Source organism: Cladophialophora bantiana (assembly GCF_000835475.1).
Source record: "Cladophialophora bantiana CBS 173.52 unplaced genomic scaffold supercont1.26, whole genome shotgun sequence".
NCBI classification, from domain to species: domain Eukaryota; kingdom Fungi; phylum Ascomycota; class Eurotiomycetes; order Chaetothyriales; family Herpotrichiellaceae; genus Cladophialophora; species Cladophialophora bantiana.
The window spans coordinates 12,355-38,122 of NW_015971600.1; the positions used below are offsets into that span (position 1 = coordinate 12,355).

General features: G+C 50.3%; 8 protein-coding genes across 8 annotated transcripts; 5 read left to right on the forward strand and 3 right to left on the reverse strand.

The window, feature by feature from the left end:
* Positions 1-1,201: 1,201 nt before the first annotated feature.
* On the forward strand, positions 1,202-1,842 carry Z519_12098 (uncharacterized protein; the record flags this gene model as incomplete). The annotated part of the gene is made up of 2 exons (XM_016769806.1): positions 1,202-1,276; positions 1,330-1,842. The coding sequence occupies 2 exons, from the start codon at positions 1,202-1,204 to the stop codon at positions 1,840-1,842; spliced, it is 588 nt and encodes a 195-aa protein (XP_016613865.1).
* A 2,800-nt stretch (positions 1,843-4,642) lies between these two features.
* On the forward strand, positions 4,643-4,912 carry Z519_12099 (uncharacterized protein; the record flags this gene model as incomplete). Its single annotated transcript, XM_016769807.1, has 1 exon — positions 4,643-4,912. One exon carries the CDS (start codon positions 4,643-4,645, stop codon positions 4,910-4,912), a length of 270 nt encoding a protein of 89 aa, XP_016613866.1.
* Positions 4,913-4,939: 27 nt separating this feature from the next.
* Z519_12100 (uncharacterized protein) lies at positions 4,940-6,530 on the reverse strand (the record flags this gene model as incomplete). The annotated part of the gene is made up of 2 exons (XM_016769808.1): positions 4,940-6,037; positions 6,093-6,530. The coding sequence occupies 2 exons, from the start codon at positions 6,528-6,530 to the stop codon at positions 4,940-4,942; spliced, it is 1,536 nt and encodes a 511-aa protein (XP_016613867.1).
* A 3,238-nt stretch (positions 6,531-9,768) lies between these two features.
* Positions 9,769-10,359, forward strand: Z519_12101 (uncharacterized protein; the record flags this gene model as incomplete). The annotated part of the gene is made up of 1 exon (XM_016769809.1): positions 9,769-10,359. One exon carries the CDS (start codon positions 9,769-9,771, stop codon positions 10,357-10,359), a length of 591 nt encoding a protein of 196 aa, XP_016613868.1.
* A 2,138-nt stretch (positions 10,360-12,497) lies between these two features.
* On the forward strand, positions 12,498-13,870 carry Z519_12102 (uncharacterized protein; the record flags this gene model as incomplete). The annotated part of the gene is made up of 2 exons (XM_016769810.1): positions 12,498-12,913; positions 12,979-13,870. The coding sequence occupies 2 exons, from the start codon at positions 12,498-12,500 to the stop codon at positions 13,868-13,870; spliced, it is 1,308 nt and encodes a 435-aa protein (XP_016613869.1).
* Positions 13,871-17,356: 3,486 nt separating this feature from the next.
* Z519_12103 (uncharacterized protein) lies at positions 17,357-18,535 on the reverse strand (the record flags this gene model as incomplete). The annotated part of the gene is made up of 2 exons (XM_016769811.1): positions 17,357-17,631; positions 17,719-18,535. The coding sequence occupies 2 exons, from the start codon at positions 18,533-18,535 to the stop codon at positions 17,357-17,359; spliced, it is 1,092 nt and encodes a 363-aa protein (XP_016613870.1).
* Positions 18,536-19,220: 685 nt separating this feature from the next.
* On the forward strand, positions 19,221-20,255 carry Z519_12104 (uncharacterized protein; the record flags this gene model as incomplete). The annotated part of the gene is made up of 1 exon (XM_016769812.1): positions 19,221-20,255. One exon carries the CDS (start codon positions 19,221-19,223, stop codon positions 20,253-20,255), a length of 1,035 nt encoding a protein of 344 aa, XP_016613871.1.
* Positions 20,256-22,369: 2,114 nt separating this feature from the next.
* Z519_12105 (uncharacterized protein) lies at positions 22,370-24,887 on the reverse strand (the record flags this gene model as incomplete). The annotated part of the gene is made up of 4 exons (XM_016769813.1): positions 22,370-23,819; positions 23,911-24,266; positions 24,326-24,533; positions 24,628-24,887. 4 exons carry the CDS (start codon positions 24,885-24,887, stop codon positions 22,370-22,372), a joined length of 2,274 nt encoding a protein of 757 aa, XP_016613872.1.
* Positions 24,888-25,768: the final 881 nt, after the last annotated feature.

Sequence of the window (25,768 nt, forward strand, 5' to 3'; positions counted from 1 at the left end):
GTATCATGTGCTTTGCAACGGGCTATCTCCGCGCCACCCAACTTTGCTGCGTTGAGTGGCGCTCCCTAGGGGCCTTGGCTGCAGCCTCGACGGCCAAAAGCAGCACTGTGCATGCCCAAAATTAGGCTACTGCGTACGAGGGACTGTGGCAATAGACCAACTCGAGAAAGATGATTTGAAACACAACTTGGTGATCCCAGCCGCAAATGTTGCTGCTCAAAACGGTGTATGAGCGGACCAAAGCTCAAGCCAGTCCCCATAAACCAACTGTCAACAAATGGACGAGTTCTGATGCCTAGCTTTCGGATCTCCACTTCCCGGAGATCAAGGTGTTGGGCGACATCTTCCAGATTGCCTGACGTGCAGAGCGCGTCAACTAGCCCAACTATCCTAACGCCAAACGACAATATTCGGATGGCTGTTGTTCCCGCCACGGATCTCATACCACCATTGCCATCGAAGTTTATCCCTCGCTTTCCCAAAGTGCCCAGCGCAACCAAAAACAATGTTCTCAAAACCCGATGCTACAGTACTGGAGTTGCTGAGATTTGAGTTAATATTCCGGATATTGAACTTTTGGAAACCTTGCATGGCTGCTAACGTCTATGCCTTCTCCGGCAAGACCCTCGAAGCAGATTTCCGCCACTACTCTTAGGTACTGGTACGATATCTCTCAACTTAGATTATTATGGAGAGCTCTTGTTCTACCTTTGGAGTGTTCGTTACGCACTGAAGGGTATGTTCAAGGGTATACTCAGTGGTCCCTAGAGAAGTGACATCCGCCTGATCGGGAAGCTGCTCTGGCAGCTCTTGCTCAATTAATTAAGCCTCATCTCCACCTTCCACCTTGTGACAGCTGTCTTTTGTCTCAAGCTCGGACACTACATGGCATCGTCAAGGGCCATTGTACGTCTGCGCAGGAACTTTCCAGTCTGATTATCTTGGATCGACTCCAACTTACCATAGTGTACCCTGTTCAGACTCTACGCCACCCTTGACCGAAAGTTGGACGAACCAATTTTCCCCATTACAGGCCTGTACTAGCGGACGGACGACATATTCATTGTTGGGCCGTTCTCTCCCTTATATAGATATAGACGGAGAGCCCGCCCCTCCCCCTCTCGGTCTCATCTTACAAACAGATTCAGTCAAGCATTCGGTGTGTAGCATAGGACGAAGGAAAAAAGAAAGAAAGAACGAAATGAACACAACAAGTCGGTTCAGAATTGGGGTGTTTGGCGCCTCGGGAGTTGGCAAAACAACCTTCATCCACCAGGTAAAGGAACTCTTCGCCCCGAGGGGCCCACGGTCTATTAACTGTCGATGCAGTATATATTTGGCCGAGTTCTTGATGCGCACCGATACGCGGTCCATTATAGCAAATTGGTCGAGCTCGAGACTGAATCGATTATGGTGGAGATTATCGAGACCAAGAGCGACCCTTCTTGGATTCCCGACTGCGACGCCGTGATATTCGTCTTCAGTTCTATGTCCGTGCCAACCTTCAGTTTTATCCAAGAGTACGCCAACCGCCGAAGGGGCCTCGTTGCCTTAGTTGCGACCATGTCGGACGGCAATCCGCACTCGACTTCGTACGAGGATGGTTTCAACCAGGCCTTACAGATTGGAGCTGGCTACTTTTATTTTTCGGCCTTCCGTCCTTATAGCGCCCGAGAGCCATTCAACTTCCTACTTGGCCGATTCGTTGTCAATCATCCGGCGCCGACACTGGTCCAAGAGCTGCCTCTCAACTTCTTAAACCGGGTGCGCATAAAGGCCAGGCAGGTGCTTCGCAGAAGATTCGGCAAGTATCTCCCGATAGCGGGTTACTTCGATTCCTAGATGCGGTGTTGACCTGCAGCGGATCACGAAGCCTTGGCCTGATTGCAACAGCATCCCGCAGCACCACAAACTAGACCTAGTCCATGACTCAACCACAAAAAGGGGATGGAAAGAAAAAAAAGAAATGATGTTCAGCAACGACTGAAAAATGGCCTAGTGTTGGCTGACGCCGGATGATGATCTTCTTCCGCTTCTTCTACTCTGCGACGATTAAATCCCTCCCTCGCATGAAGATTCGACTCACGACATGAATGAGAGTCTACACCACACCACCCGCAGTTGAATGATATCTTCGCCCGAGAACGGAACCTCTACACTAATCCCGGGAGGATTGAAGCCTTTAAACAAGGGAGTCACAAGACCTACGGAAACAGACACGGAGAGGAGATTGTATTTAACCCATGCGATCCACCTCCGGGACATATGTTTAGAAATCCTCCCTCCTCTTAATCCTCCCTCCTCTTAATCCTCCCTCCTCTTAATCCTCCATCTAATCCTCTCCCTTAATCCTCTCCATTTAATCCCGTACTACTCCTGGAATTCTTCCCCTCGTCTCTGTGAGTGCCATCCCGACTAGCTTGGGCATCCATGCCCGACTTAATTGACTTGATTGGGTAGATTTGGGACCGCTGCACAGAAGACACGTACTCAGAACCCTTTCCTCTATCCTCTTTCTTCGCAGTCTCCTCACTTTCGTACCAAGCTCCCTTTTGGACAACTGAGGATCAAATCCTTCAGATGCTTTGCAATTATCAAAAGAATGTGGCATTCAAATGAAATCATCTTTGTAAACAGGCATAGGAGCCCTAGCACGCCTCAAGATTTCGATATTCACGAGGATCGCACTTTCCAAGGCAATCTCTTCCATACAAGGACGTATTCGCCTTCCTCGATGGTCCGTTCCTCTACCCACAGTCCGAAACCCTGACTGACTTTATTTCGTTAGACGTTCACAATCGAGCCTCTCAGTCGATCGGTGGATTTTGAAGATGCACAGACTTCTCCGCAATGGATCATAGGAAAGGGACAAAGAATATACTGGCAAGGTTACAATGTTGAAGTCTACGAGAATGGCAATGTGCAAAATCCCACAATGACGGAGCCAAGATGCGATGGGCAAGAGACAGTACCGAAAGGAACTGAAGTTTTTTTAAGCGGCAGGGGAGGAAAAGTGAAGCAATGATGAGAGTACCCAGAAGGTATCACGAGGGGTATACACGAATTCATTTCACTCATACAATGTAATCTTGATTGAGGTTCCTTCCTTCGGTCCAAGAGATACTAGGATCGTTGATCCATACGAAGCTTGATGTGGAATTGGCATCGAGATGCTGTCTGTGCGAACGCGTGCCTGTTTGACTTCATCCTGGTAGCCAGGACTTGCGATGACTGCACGATGTATTTCTGAGCCAAAGATGGGTAAAATCTTTTCGTGTCGGCATCCTCGAATGGTAAGATTCGGATAGGGTAGAACTTTGGTGCCGTCATCCAAACAGAGGAACCGGAGCCCTTACGTTGTTCGTAAATGGACATCAAATTTCTCAGACGCAAGGTGCTCCACTTTGTCTTCCGTGATCTTTATTGCCATCTCACACCCTGACTTGTACATGACTGGAGCGTTTGGAAATCTCATATCGATAGCAGCAACGCACATATTCTGGTTCTTGGGATGCGGGTCTCTTCTGATGGCCTCTGAGAGGAGCGGTGGGAAAAGACGTGTAGCTGCCCGGAGGGACGCGTCTACCACCACGTAATGGTCTTGTAGGAAATAAGATAATTTCTGAACCGGGTTTATTTGTCCCTGTCCAGATGCAGTCTCCTCGAGAAGAGAGAAATCCACAGTTGTCCTGGTTGAGTTCTCGGGTGGGCTGGATGAGACAGGTCCAGAGTCAATGTCGTGTGTCGTACCTTGATTCAGTGAGAAGAAAGGAAAAGCGAATGCCAGGAATTACTGACAAAGCCTCTTAGCTGGCGGCTGCGACATTATTTCTTCCAATCTTGGTTGAAGACTCTGGATTTGCGGTTGTGCTTCGGCATTTATTCGGCTCGCAACTTCCGCTCATATCAGTTGTCGGACGTCTGGTGATAACCTGTCGAGTTCTTCAAGACGGGAACGCAAAACTGCTTTGCCATCAAACGTGTCCTTGTTATCAACAGCAGCTCTTGCAAGGGCATACCCAATGCAAGCCGCGTAGCCCGCATTTAAGAATATCTTGCCGGTAGAGCCCTCTTCAGCTGCCCGGACATTCTCCAATGCCTGCAGAAAACTTTTTGATAAACGTTTCAAATCATTTAGTCGTCCAAGGACATGTTCTAGTAGACACTCCGCGATAGGAGTCATTTTCGTAGTAGGCGAGAAGTGAGGAGAAAGGATTGAAGGAGGACCTGAGTAGATTGAAGAATTAAGGCAAGGATTAAGGAATAACAAGAGAGGGGAAGGAGGGGTAAGCTAGATTGCTTGGCAGATTTGCTGCGAGGAGGGCTCTCTCGTGGTTGCTAACTCTGCCACGTCGACCCCTTGCCCATCACTCCTCGCTTCAACGGATAAGTGTGTTCGGCCTGGCATCCGCTCTTTGGCTTTGAATGTTATACTAGACAAGTTCCAATATGCCCTGCAGCAAATCTTCGACTGCCACGGCCTATTCTATCTTCCCTTCGTACCCAATAGCTAAGAATCTCCTTGGAAAACAAATTTTCCGTCCTTTGAGCTATATACAAAGACATTCAATTGCCAAGTAATGACATATTCATTCTCCTTCGAAGACGTGGCTGATACGAGGCAGGAAAGGCTTTGCCCCCAATGCCGGACCGAAATTCGGGTCCCTCTATCAATTCGGAAAATTACGGTGACCCCGTTATTGAAGACGCTACCGTCGGTGTGAAGATAGACCCGAAATCGTATAACCAACTTTCATCTTCCGCTGAGGCAGCCAAAAACGTCAGGAAGCAAAAGGCGGTAGGGGCATTGGAAGAAGCGGTTGACAGAGCAATGGAGAAAGTGACAGTTACATCTGCCGAAACAGGCGGAAATGACATTGACAGATCAGGGATTGGTGGAACGACAAAATGAAGCCACGATGGACAGAAGAGCATTTAGTTAGCAATGCGGGGTCGATTGGAACATTTCTCTAAGCTTCTTGTCATATATTTCTGTATCCTGGACCTTCCTCTTCATGAACGCAGTCGCGTTACTTGTCCAATATGGGTAAGTGGATGTGAAAAAGTGCACATCGTCGTTGTGTTCCTTACAAAATCGCGGCTGGATTCTGTCGTAAAAGATGGAGTGGAGACCAGTAGGGCTCCTCAGAGCGAGTACGTACCAGAAAGTCCCAATTCCCCAGCCGGTTTTCATGGTCGGCGAATAGCGTAGCCCGCTTTCCACCTGGCGTAGACATTCTTCTTCTTGTTCAAAGACAGCCATAAACTCCTCTCGTAGCTTGTTATATTCTTCAATATCCACCTCATCCACAGCTTGACTCGTTAACCAACTCGGTGGTTGCATGAATTCTTGAGGGAGAATTGCCATCCATTCGAGATCAATGAGACATTTGATATTCCAATTCTCATCCACAATTAGGTTGTTGGCGTTCATATCCGTCAACCGAGCGCAAAAAGGTCCATGGTTAAGCTCGGGTCTGAAGAATTCTGGACGTACTGCTCTCATTATTGTCAGAGCAGACATCTGGGCTGCACAGTCCGCCCCGTTGTGGACCGCATTGGGTTGAAAGCATAAGCGCTTATCGTGGCAGGACAGGAGGTCATTGACATAGGAGTCGACAGTATTGTAGGTACGGTCTCTCGGAATTCCAATGGGAATTCCACTGTTCTCCAAATCTTGTATCTCCAGGGTGAGAGGTCTGTTTTTCAACCGTATGAATCCTTGGTCGTCGATGATAAATGACCCAATCTGAGGGAAACAGACTCGGCCAATTCTCAGCATAACTTGTGACAGACTGCGAAATAGATTCTTTCTGAGTCGATCATCCATCCGACCGGTCTCCCAGGTCTTTGACAGCATTTGCCCTTGTTCCTGGTCGATATATTCAATGACTAGGTATCCGCCCAACTCATTCGACAGGCCGCTTCGATGTGGAACCAGATTGGAAGGGACACGACGACCAAGGCAAGACAAGAACTGACTTCGAAGGTAGTGATACAAGCGGACAAGAAGAGGGCGGTGCTCAACTGCGGTAAACTAATGAAAGCCGGTTAGCTCTTTTCTTCTGCGCCCGAGGCTAAAAGTGACATACACATCGTCCGTTTGAAAGCGCAAATCCATAGAGATGAGGGATGCGCACATCTGGACATTCGTCATGCATCCATGCGTAGGTTGCAGCTTCACACCGAAGCTTTTCATCACAATTTCCGGGGTGTACTTTATCACCGACACGGTAAGGCAGCGGAAATCGAATGAGGACTCGTTTCAAGTCGGCGATAGTCACCGGAACGCATAAATTGTAGCTTCCACTCATCCAATCAGACCAGTGTGCGACACGACACAGCGAAGGAGAGGGTAAGCCAAGATGATGAGCGACTCGTTCCTGGATTAGCTTTTGGCGCCTGTTAATGAAGTTGTAGAAGTCGAGTTGCGCTCTAGGATATGTTAGATGGAGAAGGATGTTTGTCTCTCTATGTCTGGCCTCATCATATGTGATATTTTCGCGCAGAAGGGGGAGCGTCACGGGCATTGCAAATGCAGGAGGAAGGTAAGAGTCCGCATTCGCAGGAATTGAGCCCCTTGACAACCGCAGATTGTTTAGACCAGTTCTCGAATGGAAGGGGTTCAAAGGGAAAGTATGCCGAACCTGTGTCTACCCAGTACTTGTACTTGTATCAAAGGTGCAGCACGATTAGCCTCGGATAACCGCCGTATTCATTTAGCAAACAAGATAAAACTCTGCAAACACTGCAAACATCTCCGAGACGGCTTTCCCCAGAAGTGGCTCCTCCAGGCAGCAGTGTGGCCTGAGAAGTGTCTCTCAGGAACTCCTGGCAATAATAACCGAGGGAGCCCGAAACTTGGAACTTCCGTATATGTGAAACACCAAAAACCGGGAACCTAGGGGCCAAGTTATGGGACCCTCTGCTAGCTCAGGACTGGTCTCACGCGCTACTCAGGGGACACCGTAGGATCGCCAAGCTGAGCTCAGGATTGCACAACTACAGCGTTAGAGCTGCCGCTAAGTACTAGCCGGGCAGGCTATCCTCGGTAACAACCCTTGAATAGCGTGCGCTGGTTGGGGATAACGCAAGGTATGAACAGTCAATGTTACTAAGGACTATTGAGGACTATAGTCAATAGCTAACATATGAATTGGCTACGGAGAGAGTGTAACTATCTAGAGAGAAATGAGGGTGTATATATAATACCTGCGCTCAGTGCCGCTCAGTGCCGCTCAGTACTGAGCATACTGAGCCCCCCTGATCACCACTTATCATGTCACGTGTTCAGCCATGCCCGTCTTGCGCTTGTAGGATTTGCGCGGGTCGGCACACCTGCCCCTCTTTGTTGTCCCCCCTCCTGGTCGTAGAAAGGCTGTGTCTAACATCTTGATGCGGTTAGATGCTCTTGGAGGACTAGGGCTGTGTGCTTCCACTTCCTCCTGACTTAACAGATAATGGTGTAACAAGTAAGTGTTATTTACCTTTACTGATGCCACTGGCTGATTTAGGAAGTCTTGGTGACAGGCACATCCGTCCACAAATCGCAGACACATCTACGAAAATTCTTGACCTTGGTCTCCGAAACTTTGTCCAACAATTGAAGGCTGATAACTACGCGCAGTACATGGTGACCAATCTGCATATAGAAATCCCGCGCTATATCGTTAGAGACGCTGGCAAAAAGAGACGGAACCCGTAAAAGGCACGATCACAAAAGGGGAAATCGCGATGAATACCGGCTGATGCCTTGGAACCCGCCGCAAACTCCAACGATGGACCTAGGACCCACTCTGCCAGTCTTGAGCCTAGGAACGCGAGGCGGACAACATCAACAGACGAAAGTGACGATACCAGCAACCACCAGGGGAGGAGACCGGGGGGGAGGGGGTTGAGCACACAAGCCGGCCCTACGGAATTGGTCATAAGTTCGAATCTGCTGGGGAGCCCTTCTCGCTCCGACATGTTGGCGTCAAGCGCTGATACCTGGGAAACTGAGGTTAATATCAGGCCGGAGGATGAGCAGGAGATACCTCGGGATGGCAGGTCAGGATACGACCCCGCTCTCTCAATCTTTCGAAAATGCAGGAACAGCGCCGTGCATGTATGGTAAGAGTTCTTCCGGTTCGCACTCATTGTGGCAGTGGCTGAGATTCATAGCTGCCACCTCGATGTCGGCTGGTGCTATGGTAATAACAGACAGCGACCTTCTGCAGCAAGAAGGCACGGTGACCCTGGGTCATAGACAAGCTGGCGCCGAAACGCTGATCGAACATCCTATTTCTTCGCTCAATCGAAACTTGAGTGGTTCATGAACGAGACTATGAACGACCCAGACACATCCCTCCCGGATGCCAGCCCGTTCCTCAATGCCTTCAACGGACAAATGCCGTCAATCATGAACGATTCGGACGCTCTCGATGCCGGTATCAGTCCGTTTAGACTGAACTGCACGATCCCGCTTGAGAGTCCGAGTCTGGACGAGAGTCGGGCACGTCAAGCAGTCGGGGCGACTAACCAGACCGTAAAATGGGTGTCTCGAGCCCCGTCGAATTTTAGGGTCATACTCAGTTTCCGACAACGACTCTTTTATTCTTTCTGATGCTGAGGAGCTTTCTTGGTAGGTGAACTTGGTATTTAGTTCCTGACAAAGGTGCACGATTTTATGAAAGATGTAAATCATTTACAAGCCGCTACTTGCTTCCGATAGGTTGACCGGGCTATGTATTATGCGCTTAAAGCAGGCCCCGCATTTTTCCAGTCTCCGAGTATACGGGACGTTGCAATATTGATACTGTTAATTCCAGGTGCATTCCCCACAGCGAATGACATCCTGTTTATAATGCGCATTAGTCTTTTAAACTCCCCATGATTGCTAAAAGCAGTCTTTCTCCATAGCTCTGACAAAGATGATGCTGCCACAATTATGAGAAGCAGCTGAATGTTGGTCTATAATGAGTCAGGAACGCCTCAGTCATGAGAGCCAAAATACCGAGCCTCGGGTAGGACTTTCCACCCTGTCATTCACGCTGAATAGATATCTACGTAATTGAGTGATATCGAGCGAACCTTGTTCCGAGGTTCAACACTTTCATTCTATCGATTTGCCAGCAGCCGTTCGCTAAACTATCGATCTAACTCTAAAAATCCGAGAATGCTGTATCTATAATAAAAATATTCTACCCAAGCAGGCTATGCCCCAATCATAGGAGCACTGTTAGTAAAAGTTACAGGTTGACTTTCTTGGTACTAACCCATTTTGATAACCATGGAAAGGTATGCCAAAAATTATATGGTGGGCAAACCGTCATAACCCTCTTCTTAGTTCAGAGATTTTTCGGAGTTGTCCTCTCTGATGAAAGTACTTATTAATATATATCTCAAACCTCTCTCCTTCGCCCAGGTTTTAGTACTTCACTACCCTTCTTATCTCTCGACAAACTATCTTCCCACCTTTTCAGGTTCTATTTGGAGGTTGACTCTGAGTAGATCGACGGTCGTACCTCGTTTCTCCCTAGGCTCCGTTGTCAACAACAGGCTAGACGAAAGCATCTTCTGAGAGGCGAACACTTCAGTCCCCAACCTACGTCTCCTCGTGCATAAGCGCATGTCTACTTCGCAAGCTACACCCACAGAACCACCCAAATCGTCAACTCTTCAAAAAATCGACAATATATAAGTAACGTACGAAAAGAAGAGTTTGGGCCTATCGATATTTGAGACCCTAAGTTTATATGAAGCAGTCTTCTTTATCGCGTCACGGATATGAGCGAGAGCAACATCTCGACGAACGCCTGGCAGAGATGCAGCGACATGGGGCTGAGCAACATCGAGTTCACGGAGTTGACTAAATACATAAATACATCAACGCTCGAGCGCCTCCCCGAGGATAAGTCGTGGCTTATCCCCTTGTGCGTCATCCAGAACGATAGGTTGTGCAAGATGAGGTTTATGTACCAAAGCCTAGACCAGTTCGTGGAGCTGATTCACGAAAGTGCTATGTACGAGATCAGAGACGTATTCGTACAGTCGGCGGTAAGGGTAAACCCGTGGATGGGCTTACTTATGGAGGAGAGCGGGCTCAAGTCCATGGATGCGATTATGTACATGGACTGGAACATGGAAAAGCCCGTGATTGGTCTGTCGGGCTGGACTTTGAGGAGGCGCGCGAGGAACTACTTAATTGCAGCCGCGACCAGCCACTCGATCAAGATTCTCTACGAGCGCGTTATGGTGGGCCCCGTCTCAATCCTGAAAATGGACGAGTACACTGACAGCAACTCACATGAGCTGCTGACCAGGATCTGGCATGAGTCCAGGAACTCGCACGGCAGCCGCAACATAGGCGTTAACTAGTACATGTAGTTGCCACGATCACGATCATGGACCGCAACTTTTACATGACTAAAATAGGACCCCGATATCAGAGTGTGTTGGCATGTTAAGATGAAGGTGGTTAGGTGCAACAGATAGGTATATAGCAGTAGGTGTACTGAAAGCTTGGGACGTATCTTAAGACTTTGGCCAGGCGGGTATAAGTAGTTCCCTTGAGAGCGTACCACGTGTGAGGAGATGCCCATGTATGTACCGTACATATATCACTGACCCAGCCTAATGAGTATTAAAAAGGCTAGAGATTCTTCTGGAGGAAACGACATCCGATAATTTTTCAATTTCGTTCATTCATCACCTCCAATCCATCGCAGCTGCTGATCTCTTAAAGAGAACCAATACCGCCGATATCTAAGCCCTCAAGCAAATCAAACTGCTCCCCGGAGAGCTGGATGCCGATAGCCCGAGCTTCGAAGTTGGAAGTCAAAGGAGACGTACGAAGTGTAAGTTCCTATGGGGCTCAATGTCCAACTGTCCTGACCGACCACGCATAGTTGAGATTCCAAGACGTATCAGTACAAAGGTATTTAATCACCTTCGACTCCTGGACTGACTGAATTGGATGCGTTCACATTTGTTGTTCCCACTCGCATTAGTAGCTATCCTGGCCCCCGCATCAGACATTGACAAGTGTCACAGATAGACCGGACAAGCCTGAAGTTCATTGCCTATGTCGACATCAATAGGGTTCTATCGACCAATGATTAGCTGTCTCCAACACAACCCGGCGCATAGGCTGTAGCGATCTGAAGAATATGTTGGATGTTGGATGGATGCCATATGCAGCGCTGCTTGGCGGGGAACTTTGGTATCACCGGGACTTTTCTTTGGGTTTGGAACTCGGTGTATATGTTAGAGGCCACGGCATTAAATCAACTTCCAGAATTTCCGCAGCGAAGCGCTCGGGCAGTGGGTTCCTGGGTCGGGTCCAGATCATATTGGAAGACATTCGAAATGCTGAAGTGGTCTTCAGCATGCTGCCCACGAATGATCTCTAATCGACATTGTTTAAATCTTTCAACATCGCAAGCGTACACAGCATCTGGCGCGTCCCCGCCCAGCCATGTCTGCGGGTCGCCAGTCCAGTATACACACCAATCTTGGAAAGCTGCCTTCATTTTCCAGATGTTCTCGATGCGCTGACACTTCGTCATCAGCGCCTCGAGCTGGACAGCATGATGCCGATCAATACCACGAACCCTAGCAGACTTTAGGTTTCGCAGGAGCGACAGAGCTCCGAGTATCGATTCCGGCCGCTCGGGATTGTCCCAAGTAAAAGGTCTTGTGTACCTTAGGGTGACGGTCAGACTAACCTGGCTCAGATCCAGAACGTCGGTCAGTGTCTCGCAACTCAAGATCTCCAACCGCACTTCAGTTGGTAGGTCGAGCAGCGAGAAGCCATTCTCCAGAGGCTCGAAGTGCCGCTTGGGGCTGTCGCATCTCGCCGAATATGAGGTCTTCCATAATGAAGCTGGCCGTCTGGGTGAGTGCTGATGCCTATGCCGACTCAAAGCAGCTCCTTTCTCTTTTTTGGCCTGAGCTTCATTAATGCACTCTTTCCTGCTCCAAGAGGCGGTTTCGAAGGAGGATAAGAACTTAGAAAGCAAATCAGTGGTTTGGCGGGTTGACTTTTTGGTGAAAAGCGATTTTTCTTGCAGCCGCGAAACGTATAGTTGGTGTGAGAACCAATGCCAATGCGATTATTGTACGAAGTTCTTCCATTCGATCCTGATTGATCGGTAAAGACGGTACACAAGAGAACGAGGGCTATCGTTTTACAAAATCAACAATGCTAACGACCCATCACGCGATCTTCTGAGATATAATTAGATCTTTCTGGCGCGTAAGTACATATTTCTAGGCCAATAGCCGCTCGGTCCGTCCGTTTTGGCCCGTAGTTTGCCGCTTTTCCGACGCCTAAGCGTTCCAAAAATCAATAGCGCAATAGCCCTGGACGTAACCAGCCCCTTGGAGCGATAACCAATGAGTTGCACCGCACAGATATTAAACGGCAACTCGATCCCCCGACTCTCCTTCTTCAGCACCAAACTTCTTGCTCATTCCTTTGTTGCCTCATAGCTTGTATCGAACTGATTTACCCGATGGCAGAACCCATAGGCTTGGCTTCAGGGCTGCTGGCTTTGGCTACCTTCGCCTTCCAGTCTAGCATCACCCTTTACAACACGGTCCAGAGTTTTCAATCTCATCCCGCCCGTGTACGCGATCTCCTAGAGGAGCTTCAGGCTTTGAACGGTGTTCTGGGGCCGCTCACCGAAACAGTCGGTACCATCACTGATGTCGACCTCTCTGCGCTCGATCTTCCTTTACTACGATGCGGCAATTCCTGCAAAGAGTTTGAGCAGGAAATCAAGAAATGTTCGTCACGGTCCGGTGGCAGTCGGACGAGCTTTAGAGACTGGGCCAAGTTGAGGTACATGGGCGAGGACATCGATGGCTTCAGACGGTTATTGGCTGGGTATAAGTTGACCATTAATATTGCCCTCACCGACGCAAACCTGTAAGTCTCTGTTATTCCGTGTGAGTTCACGCAGCTCTGACCTTGTTTTTCCTACACCTGATCAGTCGCAAATCCTCCGTCACCGCCGAAAGCCTCGAAAGTTACAAAGATCTTATCCAGATTGCCACTACTGATCTCGAGGCACATCTTGAAAGCATTGATGAAAAGCTGGAGATCATTTTTAAGCAAACTATGACAGAATCCGACGCGGATGCAACGGAAGTACGACTCATAAAGGAGGAACAATTAAGCACGCAAAGATGTCTGCAAATCTGTGCCCAGTTGTCCGACCATATTAATCAGATTCAGCTCACGCCCAAGCGCAGTAGCAGCTCCCCCGGAATAATTGATCCAAATACCTTCCCTGAAAGAGTCACCAATGTGGGCCTAGAGGAATGTAAGAATAGCCTCATTCGTACGGCGGCAAAGTTGGAAAGGCATATACAAGATTTAATGGACCGACTAGTGACAAAATCGAAGACAGCGATGACTTCCGAGGATGATATCGCCGATTTAGCAAGGCTGCAGGAAGAATGGGAGACGGCCCGCCAGTGTAGGGATATCTGCTCCAAGGCAGACAACCACTTAAAGGAAACCATCAGTACTATCGACAACTACGCTACGGGCGACGCCGTGCAATTTATGGTTTCGACCGACGGAAATATTATACATGGAACAAATCGAGGGCTTGGGTGGAGAACGAGGCAGGTCGGAGGCCATCTCAGTGATCTCACCATCCAACAATTATCACGGGATATGACAAGCATTAGCATCCGGAATACCGGAAATGAAGCACCACATTCGGGTGGCGATTCACCATCCGTTCCAAATGATGGAGTGGGGAACAAGCCAAGTTCAGACTTTCGGGAACGGTATGGGCGAGGTTTTAAGCTCACCTCTAAGTCTACCTCGGATGCAACTACGTTTTCTATGAGATCAGCAGAAGGGACAAAATAAATCACCGCAGAGCTAGAGCGACGGGATGCATACCATACCAATCTTACGAAGTGGCCACTCTGTAAGCTTGAGTTTGGGTGTGGAGGGGTCTGTTCCGTCTGTGGCTAACGGAAACCCACATCTGTGTGGTCTACTGTGATCTAACCTACTCAGCGCGATGCTGTTGTCGTGGAAATTCGTGAATGTCCTTAGAACGTGTGCCGAGAGCTGGATCCGAACGTTGTTGGATCGACCTTGCTTGAACTGTTCAAGAAGTCCCGTCTTTAGCATCATTTGATGGGTCGTTGACCAAAGGTTGACTACAGTATTGGTCTGCTGCCTGCCCACATGTCTTGTCGCTCCACCGTCCAGGCATTTCAGCAGAACACGTTGTACTGTTTGTGGCCCTTGATTGCAAGAGCCATCGGTCACTGCTGGCTTTGTTGATGCTGTGCAGATAGGCATTGAGGCCTATCCTGCTGGTTCTCATTGCGTGATCAGGGACCTGAGTGCTCGTAATAGGCGGTGCACTTTGAGAGCCTTTTGTTCGGATTGACGCCTAAGGCTTGGAGATGACGTTCATGGAATAGGAATCGGATCGTAGTGACAGTTGAGCTTGATATCGCTCGTTCTCAAAGCTATACAATCATTTATGTCTGATACTTCTCTCCAGATAAAATTGTTTCGCCTTTGTATGATGGGAATACTTCCTCAGCCGATGCAAATCTCCCTTCCCAGCAACCCCCAATTGTAACACCACAGAAAGATCCTGACACATCTGGAAATATCTTTGGCTAAAAAGCTTTTGTATTCTTTAATCTGCCAGTAGGATTTGTAGGCATCTGGATTAATGTTAAGGATCACCACTGATCCCAACTGGGTTAGGGTTCTCAGTAACAATCCTAGTATAGCATGAGCTGGCTGTAGATCACGCAAGGTATGAGCAGAACAATGTCACTAAGAACTGTATAGTCCAGTAGATAACATGAGTTGGACACGAAGAGAGTGTAACTATCTGAGGGGGTGAGAGCGTATATATAATGCTGATGCTCTGCGCGCTCTGTTGGCTCTGTGCGCTCTGCTACTACAGAGCCAACAGGCCAGCACGGCCAACAGGGCATGTCACGTGGTTCAGCCTCGTTCACTTGTAGAGCCTTCCATGTGTCCGATGAGCGTGGTGAGTCGTGCCTGCGCGGCTCGTGACCGGCCGTTCCCAAGGCTGTGTCTAACAATTAAGAGATGTAGGTCGCTGAAGGCATAGTTCGCTATACGGTGCTTTCAATATGCGAGTTCGTAGAGTGTTGAACCGAGCGCAAACAAATCGGACTGAACTGTGTTTGGATCATTTAGATCTCTTGGAAGAAAATGAGTTGTCTTTTCGTACCCAAGGGCGGGTTGCCCTAGACAAGCCGACGCATTAAAATCAGAAAGTCGAGCGTCGAAATTTTCGTCGAGCATAATTTGTTTGGGATTCAGATCTGAATGAATAATCTCTCTGGCGTGGATCACAATAATGGACTCTATAATCTGTGAGCCCCATTGTATCACTAAACGAGGTGAAATATGATCTCTATATTGATTGAGATTACCGTTCGGGTAGTAAACACGTTTGCAGTAGCGGCTTCATCTTTACAGTTGTAGTTGTAGTTTATTCCATTGGCTGTGCAGAACAGGTGTCTATGTAGCCCCACCACTCGCTAATTCCTAAATGTTTCCCCTTGCCACTCGGGGTTCATGCACTCATTCAACAGCCCACTCCAAGCATAATACTTACCTTGACCTACCTTGACTATCTTGCCAGTTAGGGTTCCATAGCCCCTATCTCGACCTTCCACCACCAGCCTCATTTTCATTCCCGCACATTGCACTTAGCCTGCCTATTGCCATCGCATATCTGATTACCGCCCGGACGATCTTCAAGTTAGGTGTCCATGTCGCGGCCGGCCCGTCGACCCATGAGCCGTTAGGGCGGCGATTCCACGATCTCCCCCCGAGCATATACGATATATCCCCGTACCGGTCTCCTGCCGCTTCCATCATCTCTGATCGCAGATCTTGGTAGCGAGGGCAATGAGGCAGGAAGTGGCGTATTATCTCCACCTTCTCGCCACATTCGCACGCTGGGCTGTCTTCGAGACCCAATTTCGCTAGAAAGCCTCGCAGTCTGGAATGACCTATCCGCAGTTGCGCCAGTACCTGGGCTTCTCGGCGGGTGAGCGTGTCGTAGAGCCTATGGACATGTGGACCTGGCAGGGCCGCATCGACCTATTGGAGGTGTTTACCGGTCTTCCAAGGCCGCTCCAGTCGACTCTTCATCCGTGTCTCGGGAGGCCGGCGGAGAGCGGCAGACTTGAACGCGACGTCCAGCCACGGTACAGAGGTAATCACTGGTGTGTGGTGCTGCCTTGTTGCGAACTCTCGCCGCACCGCATTCCAGTCGGTTTTTCGAAAGTTTTGCCTGGGTCGCGGTCTGTCGCGGATCCTTACGTTTACATCAAACGTGGTTCGAATGGCTCGGTGATCCGAACCGTGTTCCACTTCGTGGATGTCGCACTTGAGGACTGCGTCCTTCAATTCCTGGGAGATTAAAGCCAAGTCAATGGTGGTCTCGTGGCTACCGTGCTCTAATGTACTGGTTCCCCGTGGCAGGAGGCTATCCAAGCCCAACTCTACCATCTATGTCAGGATTGGTGTTCCTTCGCCTTGTCGGGCCGTCGAGGCAACGGCATCCCCACCCCAGCTCTGATCGTGGCGGTTAAAGTCACCGCCCACAAAAGATGAATCCGTTTCCTGGATCGTTGTTCGAAGTCCACCTTCGCTGATCGGATGAGGTTAAGACGATGTCGCAGTTCTGCCCGATTCTCTGCCCGAGATCTGGATCCGTCGGTGGTGCATGGCACGTAGACCGACACCACCATCAGCTCCACCGAGCCGAGCTTCACCACACCGGCCACAATATCTGAACACGGGACTTCGACTTGCCGAAACTGGCACCTCTTGTTGACATAGATCATCGAGCGGAAAGATCTAACCACTCGATCACTTTCCACCTAGGTGGGTCGCACTGTCTCCCACATCGCGTGTTCATATACGATCGCCTTGCCGTCAATATCGAAAATGCACGGCTCAGTGACCAGCATCAACGCCAGGTCTCTTGTCGTTTCGTCGTTCAGCAGACTCAGCTGCGCCACACTTCCTCGACCGAGATTCGCTTGCATTATACCGGTGTGCTTAAGCATGTCGCTGCGTAGTCCTACTCAGTCCTCTTTACCGGTCCCCGCTTTGCTGTACGCGGGCTTTCTCGCGCTTATACGCCGGGCACCCCGGATCGGTAACGGCATAGGCGTCGCCGCATGCTGGGCACTTCTTCTCTCCAGATGTACAAGAGTCCGTTCGGTGGTTTTGTGCACAATGACCACACGTTGTCTCGAGGCTACAGCGAAGCTGGTAGTGTCCATACTAATTGCAATTATAGCATCTGATTGGTCGTGGCATCTTGTGGAATTCTTAAGCAAAAGCGATTTGTCCTCCGATCTTGACTGTCCGCTGATCCAGGATCATCTGAGCTTCGGTCGGGCTGGCTAGGTAAACCACCATTGACCCCGCTATGCGATCACCTTTGGAAAGCCAGAATGCCTTCTTGACCCCGGTGAGTTCATTGGCAACACAAAACGCCTCTGCGAAGTCATCTCGGACGGTGCGTCCGTCTTCCTGCACCACTGCAGATCTGACCACATCGTCGATCTTAACAGGATACCAGTCTTCACCTCTCGTACGCGCGCCTTCAAATGCGTGGTTAACCCATTAATCATGTGTGCGGAGGAGTGCGGCGTCTTCCTCGGTGCGGGTGAGAACCTTCACGTGGTGACCTCGGATCTGAATGCCAGTGACTGCAATGTCTGCGATTTCGGGTATCACCTGGATTTTCTGTCGGATATTCCTCTCCATCTCGGTGGCATCTGCCATCTTATTTTTGTCCCTAACTCGTCGCGTGTCCACTGTCACCCTATGAGCGGGGCTTCGCGGCTGGTTAAGGTCGCTCGAGGTACGATGTTTGCTTGCTGACGACGACGGACTGACCGAGTTCGCCAGCACCGATGCGTAGGTTCGTATCGAGGAGTTGTCCGAGCCTGAGGCTGATGAGCGTGTAGAGTTCTGCGCTATTGTGACCAACTGCTGGAGAGAGCTGGCTGTCCTTGTTACGGTTGCCAATTCTCTGGTCATCTCGCCGAGCTGAGTCTTGATCGATGTGAGCTCTCCCATCAGGTCTTTGGTGAATGCCCTGAGCTCCGCCATCTCTTTCTGCAACTGTTCATTGTTCGTCTTGAGTTGGTGGTTGTTGGTGCGCAGTTCAGCGATGATCTGGTTCGTGGCGCCATTGTTGCTTCTCAAGTCTTCGGCCCTGCTGAGGTTGGTAGTCGAGATCCAGCCCTGTCCGTTTATGTATGCTTCGCTGCTCGTGTTGTCCAAAGCTGCTGTCGCCGTTGCTGTTGTCGTTGTGCAGTTAGACTTTCCTCGCACGCGGTTTGGCCGCGGTGTGCGGGGAAGCGCCGGTTCCACTTCAATGACATCGTCGCCGCTGTCCCACGCGTTTTCTGCGCGTTCTCGGTCGAACTGGCTCGCCTTCAACGTCTTGTTGGAATTTCGTAGAGATTTACGCGTCGCTACGCGTTCAGTTTCGTCCATCCTTCCCTTCCTTCATCTTTACAGAGACACTCAATTATTTGAGCCCCATATTTATTAGGTAGTCCCACTAGTCTAGGCTAAACACGCTTAAGCGTGGCTTAGGTCAAAGGCCAATCAGTATGAACTCTATTTCGACCGAATACATGAGCTTACATGACAATATGGATTACCCTGCGTTTGATCCCTTTGAACCGGAAAATGGATATTGAAAAGCGGCAACGAATCAATGTCCTGACTAATCAGCCGAAGCCGAGGTCATGCAAATTTCACTTTACTTTTTGGCTCGATATTTGGGATCGATCTTGTGCGACGAGATTTATCTTGTCTAGTTAAGGTGCGTTTGTCAAAATCCTGGGCGGGCTACCATGCATATCGCGGGGCACATCGCGGCCCCGCACAACTTTCAGGCGCTCAACCCAATCCTTAATGCGGTTATCACGTGTTCCTCTGTTTTTGACCCGATTCTGTCACTGCCAACGTCGCTTGACTGGATCCATGATTGACATTTGAACTCCCGTAAGCAAGTTCGACCTGTCCAAGCGGTCTTATATATGCAATCGAAGCTGCCATCACTCGTCAGCTTGGGTGCATGATTTCCCCCTCGTCGTGTACTGCCCCACGATTCTTCCCACGATTCTTCCCACGATTCACCAGGTCTGCGTTTCTTCTACAATTATTTGACAGTATGAAAGCATGTGAGCAATGCGTTGCGCAAGAAAAGGAATATTTCTACGATGCTTGGGATCGATGCGTCGCCTGCACCGAGAGTGGTCATACCTGTTGGCCGCCAATCAACCTCGATGAACTCATGGACAAGATAAGAGAGCTGAGAACTCTACGGTCCGATGCCGAACACCTCCGAATCGTCCTCAACGACAAAGTAATCAAATTGAAGAGCACGCAAGAAGTATTTGTGCAACACAAATACGCTTTAAACCAAGCGAGCAGTGACGCAGACAGACTCTTTCTCTCACAATTGCAAAAACAGGGGAGGTCTCAATCGAAAGATGTCGAAGATGACAAGAAAAAATACGAAATCATGGGTGAATTGATCCAGAAGAAGCTTCGAGAGAAGGAGGACATGGCGCATGCCCTGGCAGATCTGGAGTTGGACAGATTTGCGCAGGACTGTGAACATTGTACGCGGCTGCAACAAGTCTGCAACTTTCCAACAAATTTGCGTATATGTACCACATGCAGGACTGCTGTCGTCAGGTGCACAGGCGGTTTAGATTGGGACAGCTTCTATTTGATGTGGAATGCCGTTGATCCGCTCGACCAACAGATTGATGAATATCTGCTGAACAACCTTTCTGATCCAGCAACGTTTCAGGAGTTGAAGAGCGACGAAGCTCGTGCATGGATGCTCCTACAGCCGTACTTTGGTAGGAGTGGCCTCTCGACGCAAGAGCAACAAGAATCGTCACATCTCAGCAAGGAACGTCAGCAGATACGTAAATCGCTAGAGCAGATCAGGACTAGCAGTTTCAACGACGATACTACCTACCAAGAGCTCTTGTCGCTGAGAGAAGTGCTCACCATTTGTGCAAATACTGCTTCAAGGTGGTGGAGCGAGTACGATGTTGAGCTGGAGGAATGGACCGGTTATCCGACGCAGAGAGGACTGCCAGATGTGGAAGATATGACGGAGGCACAATTCCGTGCAGCTGTCGCGTGGGTGCATGCATTAAAGGCTCCTTCTCTTCGTTGTCAGATTTAAGTAAAGCATGCAGTCTGTTGATTCGTCCTTTAGAGGACTGGTCCTCGATTGCAGTAGAGGTCGATTTTCGACTCTCGTTTTCGACCGACCGCAACACATTCATACCACTTTGCGTCGGGAGAGAGGAACGTTCGCCAGTCGGCCGATCATCAAGGTATAGGACAGATACTCGCAAGTAATCCCGTCGAGCTGATGCCATAGCTGAGTACATTGTCTGGCTGGAGTAGGAAAAGTTATGTTCTCTCCGTCCGGGAGGACAAACGTAAGATTCAAGTCGCTGTGCGTTTAAATGTTACGCGCCGGGCCCGTCCTTTGACGGCTGAAGTACGATGGCTTGAGGGAGTGGGTTCGTTGATGTCCATATGCCATCCGCTTCGACTTGACACAGCCCTTTTTGCGTGCCCTGATGATCCGCGACGACATTGGTTCATTCTCCATCCCAGAAGTTCGGGGCAGAGCAACTCGTCTCGTGTCGTAGTGAAGTCTGCTGAAAAAAAAACCGAGCCTGGGGGATTGCCTTTGCCCTTAGCATACCTCTCTTCTGGCGATTCAAGTTCCTCAACGTCATCGCCACTCGCCCGCTTCGATCCGCTGAATCGGGTCGGCGACCGCTGTCTCCCGAGTGACGGACTATGCAAGATTGAACGACACGATCCCGCTTGAGAGCCCGAGTCTGGACGAGAGTCGGGCACGTCAGGCAGTCGAGGTGATTCTTGTCCTTCTCCGATCCCAGCACCTGAGTCTTGCTCCGTACGACCCTCCGGATTGGCATCATTTCGGCTTCGGTTTTCCGTGCGAGCGTTTTAGTAGTGGAGAAAATACCATGGCACCTTTTCAAGGTATTTGTGTCGTCCCTGATCGGCGTCAGCCGGGGGTGTGAAGACGTCTGGATAGTTTCTTCTCAATTGTGAGATGATGCGGTCCGTTTATCTTTTTTTCGCAGCGCCAAATCACATGTTCCTGAGCTGTTTTCGAAATCGCTTTGTTTTTCTTGATCATCTCCTCAATGTCTGCAAAAATCTTGTCCCCCTGCTCTTCTGGTATGTGATGAAATACTTGTTTCAGGTGTGTCAGGCTGGTGGCTTCACTAAGGTCTGCGCCGTTGAGGGTTTTATGTATTGGGGATTCAGCACGGGTTGGGTTGAGACTGCTGGACGCCACCGTCCATCGCAGAAAATGGCTAGTAAGTGCCGCAGCCACTCGATCGGATGGAGGAATGTCCGGGAGAAGCCAGTTACTCGTAGTGATGATGTGAACAGGTGAGGAGGCCCGAGTTCCCGCGTAGAGAAAGCTGAAGCTGATCGAGACCGTGGACGATGATGTCCTATGTTAACCAGCAGTAAGCGATGCACAGTGGGATGTGATGTTCAGTCGTCGTTAAGGCGTGGATGATTTGACGACAGACCACTCCGAAGGTCGTGCTCGGGCTGTGGGGGAGTTGAAAACTCGACTCTGGTGACATTGAATTAGTTGAACAGGAGGAAATTCGACAGCGCGGGTCTGGTAGGACACTCGAAGATAGACAAGGGAGCAAAATGATTGAGGGGACAACTGACTTTGCCGTCCGTCCGTAAATGTGAGAGAGATGGGACGTAAGCCCGAGAATCGTCCTCCTATAGGCGGTGAGGGACGAAAGAACACTAGATAGAGGAATGATCGCATAATGTCGCTGGCAGGGTTTTGATGGTTATGTGTTAGGCTGGGATACAAATTAGTAAAAGTCAATCTCGGGTCGGGCGTCGAAAGGGAAGTTTCAATACAAGGCAGATCCAGTCCTCACGCGGCACGATAGGTCGTGCCACGGCCACCGCCGAAGATATACCTTCACCGCAAAATTCGCTTCTTTTGCTTCGAATTGAATGGAGTGGGAGCGAGTTACAGGATCGGCAGATTCTTTAGAAACAACCCAGCTACCTGATTCTGATGATACAGTGGAAGAGTGGCCGTCCCTCATCGATGCAAGTCCCCCGAACTCGCACTCGAACCATGCTCCTGACGTCAATACTCATGCAACGTTGCAGCCTTCACGCCACCGCGTCCTCCACGGCGTCTAAGAGCCAGGAGCTCCTGGTACCGCAATGCTTCTTTCTCATAAGGCTGAAGAACGTAACGACTCAATGGAAAACGTCGTGTGCTGTCGCACAGTGATTCTTGTAGTGCGCCTCGCCCTTCAACCATGTCGTGCAGCCCGCCACCCGACACTGAAAGGGCTCCGTAAAGCGACCTGCCTTAACGTGAATGTCGAGATGCCGGTTGAGCGTGAATTTTCGCTTAAACGCCTTCCCGCAGAGGAGGCAGACATGTTCTCGGGAAACTTGTGCCTCCTCACCATCCACGAGGCCCATAGAATCCTGGTGCTGCCGCATCGCTTCTCGTTCTCCTTTCGTACTGTCCACTTGAACTCGCCGGCAGGCTGGCTGCGCCGCTAAGTCGAGGCCCGTGAGTGACCGGCTATCCACATCCATGGGGTTCACGAGGTAGTCATACTCTCCAGGATACCGCCGACCTTCTTGCTGGTGGCAGAGGTTAACCAGGGCGTCGATAAAAGCGGCCTTGCCGCCCAACGCCTCGCCATCCGCAGAGTCATCAAGCGACAGAGAGATGAACTTAGCTATGAGGGCCCGCTCGGGCGACTCGAATTCCATGACGCGTGGAGTGTACGGTTCGGCCACTGGTCGTCCGTCCAGCTGACGGTCAATTTCTAGATCGTCGATGGTGTCGTGAAAGAGGCGAATCTCCTCGTCGAGGCGTTTATTCTTCAGGGTGGTCGTCATGGTGTTGATCTTCCGTTCCGCCGCCTTATACCGAATATAGTCGGGATGGCCGGCCGCCCTTCGAAGGGGATGGAAACCGAGCCGACTCAGCTTCTGTCGGTAACGGTCGCGTCGGCGGCGAAGTCGGACTAGCTCCGGATGATTGCGCACCTCCTGTTTTTGCTGTGGGCTTAAATCTGTCGGTGCCCGCTTGTCCCAAGTTAGGCTCATACGCGCTATGGCGCGGACGAGTTCGTCCTGTGGCGGCGTGCCAAAGTAGATCGACGAGAAGTCGCGCTCGATGAGGTCAGGGAGGTAGAATCGCCGGTATGTGTCGCCGTGGTGGCCCATAACTTGATCTGCCTCTTCGGCGATCAGGGCATCTATGCAGAAGGGTCTGCAGTGAGCAATCGGGGATCGAAGTAAGCCTTGGAAAGGCGGGAGAAACTCACGATGTATGTTCCGCCCCGACCCGCGACGTAAATCGTAAAGTTCTCCTAGCTCTTCCTTCCCCACCAAACGGCAGAGATGGACGTGGTGGTCGCGGTACTTATGATAGGGGAAGGCCTTGCTGTCAGATAAGCGGTAGCCCGTGTCCGTCCACTCCACATCCCTGAAAAAGGGCGTTTTGAGAATCTCGCGCTTGAACTTTAAGCGGAGCACGTGACGGCTGGGAGGTACCGTCAGGCTCAATAGTTCCTGTACCGACTTGAAGGGTCGCCTGAAGGCGGCGTGGGCGAAGGCCACTGCGACGAGCGCGTAGACGAGACAGAACGCGTACGTCGGCTCCTCGTAGAAGACGAACTTCTTCCTGTCATCGCCAATTCAGTTAGAAGAGTGAGGGAGGCAAGGAAGCGGGCCGTAAAGTAAAAGACAAAGGAAGCAAGTCTTCGGGAACACACCGTCTTCCTTGTCCACCAGAATCCTTAATGTGGACGAGGTTCACCTTCGCGGCCAACACCGTGCAACTCGGATTTTCGGGGTGTCGGATCTTGAGAATCTCAACGTGCTCGAACCACACCGCTTTGTTTGTTCCTTTCGCACTGCCACTCACCACCAGTGCTCCCGGACGACACGCAGTGGCCCCGCTGAGCAGTTGCAGCGCCCAGATCTCTACCCGTATCAGACCATGGAGAGGCCGCCTATCTTCGACCCAGTGCGCATACTCGAACACGTAGAATTCCTGGACGAACATGGCGCGCTTCTCCTTTTCGGACGTCTCCAGTCCGTACGTCGGCGTCAAGTACGTGGGAATCCACTAGGAGCGCTTGTCAGCCGACAGTTTCTCACCCTCCATCAGAGGCTGCATTGGCCTACGTCTCGAATATCCAATTCTGTGCCGTTGTCCATCCTGCGGCCGGCGGTGTCAATGTATGCGCAGCTTATCCGCTTCCAATAACTCTTCATGGTGCTCTCCTTTTTCACCCGGAAATTTTTCACCCGCCATTCTAGGTAGGCCTTGATGGTCTCGGCCTCGCAGGCTGTTAGGCACTCGACGGGCTCGCGTTTAATTTTCTCACAGAATCTACAGCGGATCATCGGGTCAGAATTGGGACGCAGAAATCAAAAAGGGGGAGGTAGTTTACTGGTTAGAGGAGAGGGCATTTAGGAAGACGTACTGCCGCCAGAAGTCGAGTTCTCGTTCCACCAGCGACTGAGACCATGGCTTCCGTCGTGACCGAGCTCGACCTTGAGATTTGTGGAAGGCGACCCTCTCGAGGAGATGGTCCTCCTCTGAACGGGATCGCCTATCGCTCTCCAGGAGCGAGTTGACCTCAGACGCCGAGTCTGTGATGGTATCGTCACTGAATAGCGGCTCCACGTCCGTAGCGGGTTCCGATTCACCCCAGCCTTCGCTCGAGTCCGTTCCGGCCTCCATCGCCAGGGTCGCAGGAGAGGAATGAGGGCCGCAGCGCCTGGCGAGAACTGGAATAACGAAAAATGTGAGGGCCTCGCGGGCCCTGGGATAGACCGGTCGGTCGATTCCCTGTATCCGCTGAGCCAAGGTTGACGGAGAGCTGTTCGCGTCGAAGCCGCGTAGAAGAGAGAGAGAAGAGGGAGAACGACATCAAGAACCTCTCTAAAAGGGAGGACTGGGACGACAGGCGAATCCATGATGGTTTACTGGTGGATTCCTGACTGCTGGCCGGCGTGACTATCTGCACGTAGCGGGCACTGGGACGAGAGTGGAGAGAGAGAAGGGAAGTTGCTGACGAGAAAACGAGAGACGAAGTGGGAAAGAACTAAAATGGGGGGGGGGGGGGGGGGGGCCAGCCGGGGGAGCCTAGGCGGGGTCGGCCGAAGCCGCACCAGAAGTCGGTCTTCAGGGGGCTGAGGGGCTAGAGAGCTAAGCCACAGGTGTAGAGGACTCGCAAAAGCGGCGCCCTACGTCGCCGAAAAGGCGAGCCTTTTTCACCACGAACTATATTCTACTCGTTATATAGATATTTATTAAGATCTCGATCTTAGCGATACTAAATATAAAATCTTTAATTATTTTTATAAACTTTTCTTAGTCGTCGTTAAAGTCTATAATGTCGTAGATAAACTTAGTTTTTCGTATATATTAAAATAGTCTCATCTCTTTAACTAAAGCGAGAGTTATTAAATTAATCTTAACTTTAGTATTTAGTAAGAAGTCTTTATATCGGTCTCTTATCTTTATAAATAGATAAAGATACTTACTATAGTATAGTCTTAGACGAATCGAATAATTCACTAATAGATTTATTTACATCGTACCGACTTTAGTAATAGGTT